The sequence below is a fragment of the Lissotriton vulgaris genome, chromosome 8 (genome assembly GCF_964263255.1).
Source record: "Lissotriton vulgaris chromosome 8, aLisVul1.2, whole genome shotgun sequence".
Lineage (NCBI taxonomy): Eukaryota > Metazoa > Chordata > Amphibia > Caudata > Salamandridae > Lissotriton > Lissotriton vulgaris.
Window position 1 is genome coordinate 1,534,645,394 of NC_141696.1, and position 12,780 is coordinate 1,534,658,173.

General features: G+C 46.2%; 1 protein-coding gene across 1 annotated transcript in view; it reads right to left on the reverse strand.

Moving 5' to 3' along the window:
• Window positions 1-304: 304 nt before the first annotated feature.
• Window positions 305-12,780, reverse strand: part of LOC147700302 (uncharacterized) — a 174,625-nt gene continuing 162,149 nt past the window's right edge. Inside the window, exons 5-6 of the mRNA XM_086935667.1 lie at window positions 7,148-7,258; window positions 305-1,672 (exon numbers count right to left, since the gene is read on the reverse strand). Coding sequence (XP_086791793.1) covers window positions 954-1,672; window positions 7,148-7,258 — 830 coding nt within the window. The 3' untranslated portion in view covers window positions 305-953. The remainder of the gene's footprint in view (window positions 1,673-7,147; window positions 7,259-12,780) is intronic.

The following is a 12,780-nucleotide window of genomic DNA, read 5'->3' on the forward strand; positions in this document are numbered from 1 at the left end:
GATCTCTAAAGAGATATGGGCATACTTTGATAAACTGAATATGGACACCATATGTAGAGGACTCTTTGGGCATTCTTCAATACTATTGTTCAACACACATAATACCGGCATTGGGTTTGTCTTTTCTTATAGTCCCATAGGCCTCCTGTTAGTAAAATCCACTACAACAGCCTCTGTCCAGCCTTTTTACTCCCTTTATCTTGTTCTGTTCTGCCTCTTCCAACAAAAAAAAGAAAAGTTGGGGCTCAAACAGTCCAGACTCATGCCACTAAGACAATGCTGGACTAGTTACACTTAATAGCTTTTGGGGAATCGCAGGAATTTCGTTTTGGTGGGGTTCAACTTCAGGACAAACGCTAGAAGCCTGATCTGGATGAAGTGCCATCAGTGTTAAAGAAATGGAAATAAAGAAATGGCAGTTGAAAGTAATTTTTTAAATTTCCAACCTAATTAAGAGTTGTAGAATGAAAAGGGCCAACTACCAACAAATACTGGATGCAGAACTAAGGGCTTTTTATGAATGTTATTTTTGAGGACCTTTCTTCAGTGCAGTTGTAGCGAGACCTTCAACAAGGTGATAACAGTCTAGTAGTTTGAAATGGTTACTGTTGTTTTGAAACAAATAAGCAGCATTTCTACATTCTGTGCCAGGTTTTGAAGCTTAATGGGCAACCATTTATTTTCCATACTCATTACTATTACTCATTTGTATTACAATTTTGGATTTCAGCTTTCTCATGTGGTGCAAAGAGACTCCGATTGTAGACTTAACATTACATTTGTATGAACACTTGGTTCATTTGTCCCTGTACGAGTTTAACCTCCAGCAGAAGTTGTGACTTTTGAGTAAATCTCTTTGAACACTTAGAGCAGCAAAAGAGTTTGATTCCTGTATCAATTCTCAGGTGTTGTTGAAGATTATTATTGCAATTAAATCTCTTCGCACACTGACTTCAGGAGAGCGGCTTCGTTCTTGTGTGGGTTTTCATGTGGTATTGCAGAGTTGTCTTTAGAGTGAAGCTCTTCGCACACACTGTGCAGTGAAAAGACTTCACTCCTGTGTGAATTCGCCTATGACGTTTAAGGTCGCAATGCTGAGTAAAACTCTTCTCGCACTCAGGGCAAGGAAATGGTTTCACCCCTGTGTGAATTAGCATATGACTTTGAAGATGTGCCTTCTGAGTAAAGCTTTTCCCACACACTGTGCAATGGAAAGGTTTCACTCCCGTGTGGATTCTCATGTGACGTTGCAGATCACAATGCTGACTAAAGCTTTTCTCACATTCGGTGCAGGGAAAGGGCTTTAATCCTGTGTGGATTCTCATGTGACGACGAAGATCATTATGTTGAGTAAACCTCTTTTCACATGCAGTGCATTGAAAGGGCTTCTCCTCTCTGTGGATCCTCATGTGACGGTGAAGATTTGACTTCAGAGTAAAGTTTTTTTCACAATTGATGCAGGGAAAGAGCTTTACCCCTGTGTGAATCCCCATATGAACTTGAAGAGACTCCTTTTCAGTAAAGCTCTGTTCACACACTGTACAGGTAAAAAGCTGCTTGTCTGTTTGAATTGTTTGATACAGCTCAGTTGTGGATTTCAGCGGTGAGACTTTCTCATATTCAGCGGATGCATGTGGTCTTCTCTCACTTGTACTGTCTTCTTTTGACCGCTCTACGGAAAATGAATAGAAGACAAAATATAACATGTCTGTTTAAAAATAATAAACACAGCATGACATGTATGAAGTCCTATTACCAAAGTGCTAGGTAACCTATAAACAGAGGATGACATGCAAAATGCATACAGTAGAAAGTTCAAGGACAGATGGGAGGCAAATAAACTGCATAATTGAGAAATGCTGATCTTGTAACTAGGCGGAATGTGACAAAAGGATTTCATGTGCACTATTATAATGGAACTTCTATAGATCTGTATACCCATTGGAACCCAAGCACCAAATAGTAGGTCAGAGAGAAACAGAATTCATCTTCACTAACGTTGTTTGATGTCCCCCTGATCGAAGCACAGCCAGTTTGTAGTAAAAGATTATTCTATAAGGACCCAGGAGTGTGCATTTAAAAGAATTAGGGAGTTTGTTTCAGGAGTGTATTCAAGAGTAAATGTGATTTGAGGGATCGTACCTAAAGTCATAAGTGTGTATGGTGTGTGCATTATGGCCACTGTGAAGTGCATATACCTGTCATGTGTGCCGGGCATCTACATTAGTATAAGTGAATACAGTCTATTCATCATGTAGGTTGATCGTGCTGATCTTGGTCTGAAGATTTCATCTAGGTGGATAATTAGAGTTTTGCTTGTTGATAGGTGGGTCTTGACCCGTGAATCATCCAATATGCAATGCAAAGGGTATTAAAGGAAATTCTTTTATACATATATAACCAATACAGTGCTTGAGTGGGAGTAAATGGTCCTACCTATTTAGGTTTAATCTTTTCTGCCTGCTGCAATCAGGATTCCTCGCAACTTCTTAAGTTATGCAATGTAGCTGGATTTGTAAAGTGCGTCTTATCACCCGGTAGGGTATCCAGGCGTTAGAGCAGGTGTATAGATGTGAATCTGTCAGAGTTGTGAGTGAGTCGGCCATGAGTAGTTAGTCGAAGAGCCAGGTCTTCAGCTTCTTGAAATCCACAAGAAGCCAGGAGGAGCCCTTAATGTGTAGAGGGAGGCCATTCCATGCTTTCGGTCTGATGTGTGAAAAAGCTAGACCTCCCGTTCTGCTTTTGAGGATAAGGGGTGTGTGTGTTAGTGAGAGTGAGGCTGAGTGTAGGTTTCTGGTGGGTTGATAGAAATTAAGGTGGCTATTAAAGTATGCTGGTCCTATGTTGTGCCGTGCCCTATATGCATGCGTGAGTTTGAATTGGCAGACTTTTTGTGTAGGCAGATAGTGGAACTCTCTGAGGTGTGAAGTAATGTGGGTGCGATGGAGGAGTCTTGCTGTGGCATTCTAGATGGTCTGAAGTCGGTGCAGGAGGTGGTTAAAGATTACGGAGTGTAGTGCATTGCTGTTGTCTAGTCGGCTTGTGATGAGGGCATGATTGACTGTATATCTGGAGCTCCTGGGAATCTATCTGAAGGTTTTTCGAGGCATGCGTAGTTAGTGAAAGCAGGAGGAGCTGACTGTGTTGACCGGCTCTGCCATGCTAAGTTTTTTGTCTAAGATGATACCCAGGTTTCTTGTGTGGTTGGTTTTTGTGGGTGTATGAAACACTCTGAAGGTCACCAGGTGGAGTCCCAGGGGCTGGTCCAGTTTCTAAAAATCAACACTTCCGTCTTGAGTATAGTTTAAGTCAGTTGGTTTTCATCCACTCACCTACGTTGATCATGCATTTGGGGAAGTTGGTCCTGTACTTTTCGGACATTGGTACATTGGTAGGATGAGTTGGGTGGAGATGCTGTATGCTCCGATGATGTCGACAAGCATTGACATGTAAATATTGAACAGGGTTGGGGTGAATGATAAACCCCGGGGGACTCCGCAAATCAGAATCTTGGGATCAGATGTGTAGGGTGTTCTCTGTGTCTTCCTCTGAGGAAGGGGCATATCCAATTGGGGGCCATTCCATGGATGCCTTTGTTATGCAGTCTTCTGATGAGGCTGGAGTCTGATACGGTATTGAATGCAGCTGAAAGGTCAAGCAGTGGTTCCACATTCCATTATGGTGCGGATGTCATCTGTGGCATTGATGAGTGCTATCTCCACGCTATGGTTAATTCAAAAGCTAGACTGGGTACGGTTGTGTAGGTTTTGGAGTTGAAGGTAGTTGGTGGGTTGTTGGTTGGTAGCTTTCTCTATCACTTTGGCTGGCGTGGGAACAGGGAGACAGGATGATAGTAACTCACCTCTCTCGGGTTGGCCGATGTATTTTTTTTTAAGAAGGTTGTGATTGCTGCATGTTTCCAGTCTTCGGGAAAGGTGGCGGATATGATGGAGGAGTTGATGATGTGGGTGACAATTTTGCTGATCAGTGGTCCTCCCATGTTGTAGATGTGATGGGGCAAGGTTCTGTTGGGGATCCGGAGTAGACAGTTTTGATGATTTTGGTGGTGGCTCGGTGAGTGTTTTCCAGTTGGTTATGAGAGTGTCTTGGCTGGCGGTGGGTGGACAGGTTATCGATGATGTTCTTAGGGTTGGGTTGATGTTCAAAGTTACTGTAGATCTTTTGGATTTTGCTGTGAAAGAAGTTGGAAAGGTTGTTGCAGAGTTCCTGGGAAGGTCTGATGGAGTTGGTTGCAGCCTCTGGGGTGGTGAACTCCTTGATGAAAGAGAAGATCTCTTTGCAATTGTTGGAGCTAGCCTCAATCCATTCAGTAAGGGCTCTTCTCTTGGTATCTCTCAAGATATGGTGCTAATGACTGAGTGCAGTTTTGTAGGTAGATCTGGCATCAGCTTCATGGTTGGATCTTCATTTTCGTTTCAGCTGGTTGCAGTGTCATTTGGAGTCCGGAACTCATCTGTGCACCTGGTGGCCAGTCTGTTAGTTCTGCAATGTTTATGAATTTTGATGGGTGCGGGTGAGCCTCCACAGGTCTTGAGCCACTATTTAAAGTTGATGACATCCTTGTCAAGGTTGTCAGTGGTGTTGGGATGGTTCATTTCAAGGGTGTTGCAGCAGTCAGCTTGTTATTTTGTTCGCTCCAGTTTCGGCTGGGTAGGTTGATACTGGTGGGTGTTTTGGCTTGCGGTGTGGAGTTTTGGAAGTGTGTGAAGGAGTGGTCGGTCCAAGTGAGCGGCGTGGCGGAGTTGTATTTAATGTTGCTGGAGGGTGTGTCCGGTGGTGTGTGGGGAGTATGATGAGCTGGGAAAGTCCAATGTTGTTCACGCTTTTGAGGTCAGTGGCGGAGGGATCAGTGGAGTCTTCCTAGTGGGAGTCAAAGTCACAGAGTAGTATGAAGTCTATGGAGTTGATAATGAGGGGTATGATGAAGTCTGAGATGAGTTTGCTGAAGTTTGGTCCTGTGGTCTTTATGCTTGGGTACCTTTCAGGGTGAAGCTGCCATTTGGAGGCTGAAATGCATGTGTTCCATTAAGGGGGTGTCTGAATCCGTGGTTGTCTTTATATAGGACTGCAAATACACCTCTCAGTTTGTGAAGACTTTCTTGGGGTGAGATTTTTTATACTGCTGGGATGCCTATGGCCATATGGTTTCAGCCAGATTTCCATTAGGAATAGGTCTGTTGCCATTGAGGTCCCAGATTTGGATAGAGTGTTTGCTGAGAGCACAGGTATTGAGGGGCATGCACGTGAGTGTCTGCTGAGAGTAAAGTGTGGAGTGTTGTGAGTTGCTGGTGGGGTGGGCGGTGTAGTGTATGAGTTCAGGGGCTGTGAATAGGAGAGAAGCTGCAAGCGAAGCAGCACTGAAAGCAGGAAAAAGGTCCTACCATGATGTGTGGAGTGGAGCGGCAGTAGTGGGCTGTTGGGCATTCTGTGTTGAACGAGCGTAGAAGGTAGCAGCTGTGTAGCATCGGCCTGAATGGACCAGGGGGCGTTGCACTGGCCATGGTCCAGGTGTGCATGGCATAGACAAGCTTAACTTTGATGCACCGGCGGCGCACCCGCTGCACAGTCGGACAGCGCCCCATATTAAGTAGGTCTTAGGATGGGGTAAGAGCACAGGGAGCGTGTGCTGGTGGTAGAATGGGCAGGAAAACAACATGGGAAGAAGCAAAAAGATACGGGAGAGCAGGTAAGGAGCGCGGGGAAGTGGGGGGCTATAGAAAAAGGTGTAAGGGGTTTTGGGGGCCTGAAAGGGAAAGCAGGACAAGAGCATAGAAGAGAAGATAGGAGAGAAGCGGCACAAAAAAAGACAGGCTTGCCTTTGGTGCGCCTTTGGTGCACTAGTGGTGCGCCCACTGCACGGTCACACAGCATCCGCCATTAAGTTGATCCTGGGAGGGGAAGAAGCGGGCGGTGGGAGGGGGAAGGAGCACAGCGGATTGGTGGGAGGGGGCTAGAATGGGCAGGAAGGCAAAAGTTTGATAATGCAAGGATAGAACACCACTTCTATGGCTAATCACGTAATCGGTCAAATCCTTTCCTGTGCAGTGATAGATTTGACTGATTTTCCGATTATTGTTTCAAAGAGGTCCGTGATTATAGGCTTGCTTTAAGTGATCTCAGAATGAGAACCTTAGGCTGAAGGACATCATTGAGTCTGGAAAAGCCTTCAGGGTTAAAAATCAGGACTCATGGATTAGAAATCAACAAGAAGGGAGAGTACAGTGTGTTTCTTTGAACAGCTTGACCACAAGGCACCATGCAGAATGAAGAGCCAGGTTTGTCTCAGTGATGGTTGCCTTAATACCTGTGGGATATTTCAAACTCTTTGTTCATTTCTTCTGACTCCCACCTTCCCTTATTGCTTCCTTTCAAACTTCCTCTGTATCAACTGCTTGGTGTGTCTTCTTATGAGTCCATATATTTCGGAACCAATAAGAACATTTTTCTTCACTAGCCTTATCGTTTAGCATTTGGGGTCTTTTTAAGGTTAGTTATCCTCTAAGCCCAAGGTTTTTACAAAAGTGAACTTGGGCATAATATTTTAGTTCTGCCTGTGCAATTCTTTGTTTATCTATCAAGCTATGTGTCTGTTTAAGGAAACATTTCAATTTATCCTGCAATACTAACCAAATATTTTACTTATTGAAGTGTCAGGTACTGAGAAGACACTGTAATACCAAAATATGTTATTCTTTCTTTACATGTAAAGAAAGATCATTAAAACACAAAATTCTGAAATGTGAAAGCTCTGCACCCATCTGCCTCCCCCACTGGGACAACTTATATTTAGGCACAGTGAACAGAAGTTGAGAATTTGCACGGACATTAAAAATAGACTGAAGATACAAAAATGTCTAAGCCAAACACAAAGGTAGGATCTCGTACATTATCTAGGGCATAATGTGCCATTATTTGATTTTATTTATAAAGTTTTATGTAGCGCAAACTTGACCCAAGAGGGTATCAGAGCGCTTTACATTTAGTGTTGTTGTGTTACAGGTTACATCAGATACAGATACAATATTCCTTGTGACAGGACTAATATAAACTGAGGCCAAATGTAACTCATCTACTTGATTCTGGTGAATAATTCCACATTTCCCCAAAAAACAGAAAGGCCACATACCTGCAGGGTTGTGAATGTTTTTAATGTTCCCTGGGTTCAGTTCAGCAACGGGAAAGGGCTCTTCCTCCTCTTTGATGCTGTCCGAGATCATCACTATGGTGAGATCTTTTTCTGTATTCATGGAGACATCAAATAATGATTTCAGATTCAGTCACAGCATCACCAAACTATTTAACATCCAGTAGAGGTAGGTTACTATCCTCAAAGCTTCTGTCCTAGACTAGGTCTCTCTTTGGGTGAGTACACAGTGTGCTTTTGCAAAATAGGTTTATGCTGTAGTTGTACAGTGCACTATTTTCTCCTGTTAATCATCTGCTTACTTTCACCTCTGTTCATCTGCAATACTAAAATTAGAAACATCCAACCAGTCGAGCAAGTTTTTTACCTTCGGTAATGAATTATCTGGTAGAGACAATATCTAGCTACAGATGCTTTACCTTTGAATTTTCCTGGCGTCAGACTGGAACCAGAAGAGTTTTGGGTGAGCAGGAACCCTACATGCCAGTAGGTGGTGTTGATGGGCTCCACGCTGTGTGGTACGCACCGGAGGTTATGTTTGTGTCACATATATAGGTGCCACCTCAGCGTGCTGATATCAGTTACTTTTCACTACTTTCCATGCCAGAATCGCAGAGCCATGAAGTGTGTTCTAACTAGGGCCCTGGAAGGGAGTATCCCGAACCCTAAACATCTGTCTGCAAAGCGGGGAGGATCGCTGGGTTGGTAAGGAATCTGCAGCTAGATAGTGTCTTTACCAGATAATTTATTACCAAAGGTAAGTAACTTGTTCATCTGATAGAGACATCTATCTGCAGATGGCTTACCTTTGAATAGATACCCAAGCACTACCAGCTTTGGTGGTGGGCAGCGGACAAATTCTAAACTAGAAAGTCCTGCAGGACCGAATTGGCGAAATGCCCATCCCTGCAGACCTGACTGTCATGGCAGTAATGTTTGGTGAACGTGTGTGCAGGGACGCCCACATTGCTGCCTGGCAGATGTCGAGGATTGGGACTCCATATGCCAACGTAGTGGTCGTAGCTTTTTCTCTGGTAGAATGAGGCCTTAACCACTCAGGGGGCAGCTTCTTGACCAGTGCGTAGCAGATTTTATTACATAGACCAACCCAGCATGAAATGGTTAATTTCTGCACTTCCTGACCCTTCTTTCCTCCAACATACCCCACAAAGAGTTGGTCGTCCACCCGGAATGCTCGTTTGCTGTCAAGGTAGAACGACAACACTCTTTTTGGGTACAGACGGTGGAATCGCTCCTCTTCTTTTGAGGGATGTGGAGTAGCATACAAAGTGGGCAAGGTGATGGATTGGCCCACATGAAATAGTGTCACCGCTTTTGACAAGAAATAAGCCTAGTGTTAAGCACCAGTGTGAGAAGTTGGCCTGATATGCAGTGCTCACTATTCTAGTGATCACTATGCATCAGTCCAAACGACCCTTATGGTGATTGGTTGTAAGTCAACCGTAGACCAGCTATCCTAGTAGCGTGGATACGAGCAGTCTTCGGGCTAAACTCTAGAGGGCGTGTTAAGCCAGCTGTTTCACCATCACATACCCCTTGAACACCAAGTGAAAGGACACCACACAAGTGTTATGAAAAATAAACAGTGTATTTATTTTAAGTCACAACAGCCCTGTACTCTTTATGAGGACAGGGTACTAAGCACACAACAAAACTCTTAGGAAAATACTTCAAGTGCACAACCTACACAAATGCCCGAGGGCACGGAAAGTTTAGTGTTCTCGGGCGAACCCGATAAGGTAAGTCGGAAGCGACAGTGACTCTGGACCCTTAGATAATGAGGCTATGCGGGCACCGAAATGCCGAAGTTACCTAGCCCAGGGGCTGCGGCTGCATAAGTCTTTACAGACGTCGGGAATCCTCGCTGACGAACCAGGAGCCGGAAGAAAGGAGTTGCTGGCCGGCGACCAGTGGAGATAGTTCGTAGAGATCCAAGCCTGGATCAGAGATGGATGACACCTGAAAGCAGAGGGGACCAAGTTCGTAACTACTAGCCAGTAGTCAGAGGCTACCAGGAGGGCACCGGATGATCGTCACCTCGACTAGGTGAGTGGGCGACGCTTGGCTCTGCAGTCTCACAGACCAGGAGGCGTTATCGGCAACCAGGATGGAGGTGCGAGCTGTCCCACGAAGATTGATGCTGTCGGCGTCGCTGGGCCCAGGATTGGGGCAACAAGCCTTGGCAAATTCAGGGCCACGTGGTGGACCTAAAATGGCGTCTTGAGTGGACCAGGAGGGTCCGGGGTGCTCCTCTTTCAGAAGGGAGCAAAGGCCAGTCTGTAGCAACCAGACCAGCAGCGTTGTTGTCGGGCGTCGTCGAGAAGGCCACAAGCCAGCGGGCTAGTAACCAGACAACGTGATGAGCAGCAAAAAGCAGAAGGGCCCCACGCAGATCGTGGAGATGCTGGGAGGCTGAACTTCGGTGCTGGAGCTGCTCAGGGTCGGGGCTTCTCGGACCCCAAAGCACTCACCAGAGGATCCCTCGGCGGTCGTGCTGGTTTAGAAGTCGTGCAGGTTCTGATGATGGCCGGTCCCTCGAGGTCTCGTCGCACCCACGGATCTCAGCTGAGCTGACGATGTGGGTAGAGGTCAGAGGTGCCAGGGAAGCCGGTTCTCGTCGAGCTGGGCAGTCGGATTCCTGAGGAAGGACGTGCAGCAAACCGCAGAGTTCTTAGATGGTGGCTGCGGATGCAGGGTGACTACTCCTTAGCCACAAGGGAGAAATCTTGAGAAGAGTTGAGAGTTCCTTTCGTAGAAAGTAGTTTCTTGATTCAAAGATGATCTAATTTGGAAGGGTCCCCGCTCCTGCCTTTATCCTAAAGAAAGGGTTGGGTACGCGACTAGGTCCTGCCCTAGGGGTGGGACCAGGAAGGGCGGTGGTTACACCCCTCTCCCATGCCGGACTTTCCCCAGGTCAGGGGCTGGTGTGCCCCTGGAACTGGTTCTAGCCGGCAGATGCGTAGTGAGCACCGGGGTGCCACTCCGCAGTCACCTTCCTGTAAAGCCCTGCCTACCCAGGATACACAAAACCCTGTCTGGGATGGTGCGAGCACCGCCCCGGACAGGAAACCCTTTGTCCAAGCTCTCCTCGCTGGAAGGACTCCCAGCAGCAGGAGGTCAGACTCGTGTCTGTGGTGGGAGCATCCATTTTGTGGAGCTGAGGCTTCAGTTAACTTTAACCGGGGTTCACAGTTACGTACATGTCGTGTCCCTCTAGAAGGGTGGAATGCTAACCCCGTCGCCAGCATTGGTGAGGGGTCAGTATCCCAATTCGTATGACACCTTACTCGACATGTTTTGATAACGCGATACCGAAGTTAGCATTAAAGAGTATATGGTACGCGTTATCATGGAACCGCCATTGGGACTTTATTCCGCAAGCTGCAACCGGGCTCGGCTCGTGCCAGAGCGCCAATTCACACGATTCCACGCACTCTGCCTTCAGGATTGTCAAGGCCTGCCATAGGAGTGACTGATAGGAATCCGGGTGTCCATTTTAGGGTTAGATATAGGTATACTATATCTAAAGCAAAGGGGTGATTACACCACCTTGCCCCAGCTTTCGTGCAGCCAGTTGTGTCAGATTTAGATGGCCATCCAGGGGTGGCATAATACATGCTTCAGCCCCTGGTAGGCCCTGGGTACGCCGATGCCCTGAGTTACGGGGTCTGACAAGGTGGCCCAGTTCCAATTGGGTAATGCACCTAAGGTACACAGAATTTATTTTAGAGAGAGAGCAGTAGGCCTGGGGTCCTGATTGGCAGGGTCCCAAGCCAACTAAGTCGGAAAACCAGCAAAACACCAGGCAAAAAGTCGGGGGTAACCATAGTCAGGTATCTACCTTCCTACAACCAGTTTGTCTGGAAAAAAAGACAAGAATGGAGGCATGTATAATAAAGCCTGAGGTTCATTCAAACTCTAGGCAGGTCTTATTGCCACAAGAAAGGCTGTCTTGATGGAGAGCAGCCGGAGGGGACAATTATGAAAAGGCTCGAAAGGAGCACCATTAAGAAAGTGAGAACTAAATGAAGGGAGGCATAACGAAAGGAGAAGAAAGAAACATATTTGCAAGACCTTTAAGAAACCTATTTACAATAGGGGACTCAAATAAAGAGGTTCGGTCATGCATCTACAAAAAAGGCAGACAGAGCAGAAACGTAACCCTTCAGAGTGCCCAGAGAAGAGCCCTGCTGGGCAAGGGTAAGAATAACAAGCATTGGCAATGCTAATAGGTCTCACCGATGGGAGAACTATTGGCTTTGTCATTGGGGGGCAGCTATGTTAGATCAAATAATTCGAAAAGTAAATAAAATGTGCACAATGTAAATAAATGAAGTGATCAGTCCAGCAGAAAGAAAGATGTGTGGGGGGATTAAATATAAAAAAAAAAAGACAAAAAGGCTAGACGGGATAGGGAGTGGGAGGGGGAGGGGAAACAGCATAAGAGTTTAGTGGGGGCTAGCATGGAGAGTGTGGGGACAACAGGGACGTTACAGGAATTAGGTAGCAAGCATAAAAGGGAAACAAAGTGGCTCCCTGAGTGTCAGTAGAATGAAACAAATTTACAATTACAATTGTCACAATTGACCATCACTCTGCTCGCCCTGCAGAGAGGCCAAGAATTGGATGTGCTTGTGGTTTAACGCCCTTTATGTCTCACTGTTAGAAATATGAGAGCCTTCAACCTTCGCTCCATGGCTCTGAAACGCGCCCCTTCATAACACCCACCCACAACCTGAACTCACCCAGACAGCGGAGACTGAGTTCACAGTAAGCCCTACACAGATTGTGTGGGTAGAACACAAAATCTGGACAAAGCAATAATCGTAGGAAATGCAAATGTATTAAAAACATGAAATGTAAACAGGGATTGCATGGCGTGTCACGCGGCAGCCAGGAAAACGTTTTTTTAATACAACATTAATGCCTGTGGTAGAAATGTAACCAAAAACATCTCGTCTTTAGAGCACCCGCCCTTTAAATCATACAGAATCGGATTTTCCACTAATAATACAGCTGCCAGCTTCCACGCCGCTACTTGCAACTCGCCTAACATAAAAACAGCACCCCAGAAGTGGTGCGCGCCTGCTGTAAGGAAACAGAGGAATGCAGCTGCCACTGCTCACTCCCGCAAGCAAAACGCAGTGGGAGTGAACATTTGCAAAGGAGGCAGGACAAGTGCCCGCCTTTAGCCATTTGCAGGCTACGGTAACAAAATGACACAGGGAACAGCCAACCCAATGCTTGGGGGGAGTCAGACCCACACAGAGAAGTTTAGAGTGCTTACAAGAAGCCTCACATAGAATCGCATGCGCGCTGGCTCAGACTTGACCTAAAAAGGACATCAGAAAAAGAAGCAGAAAGAGGGTCAATAGACGTTTCTGTACAATATACACATTTCTTCCACCAGCAGGCGTAGTCCGTTTTGGTGGAGGGATGCCTGGCTGCCAGATTAACATTGCAGACTTTGGGAGGATGGTCGAACGCTGTCAACTGTCACCGCTCCATCCCCATGTAAGAAGGAGCAGAGTTGACACGTTCGAGTGGTGAACACTCCCCTGCTGCTGTGACAGAAGATCCTCCTGAAGCCGCAG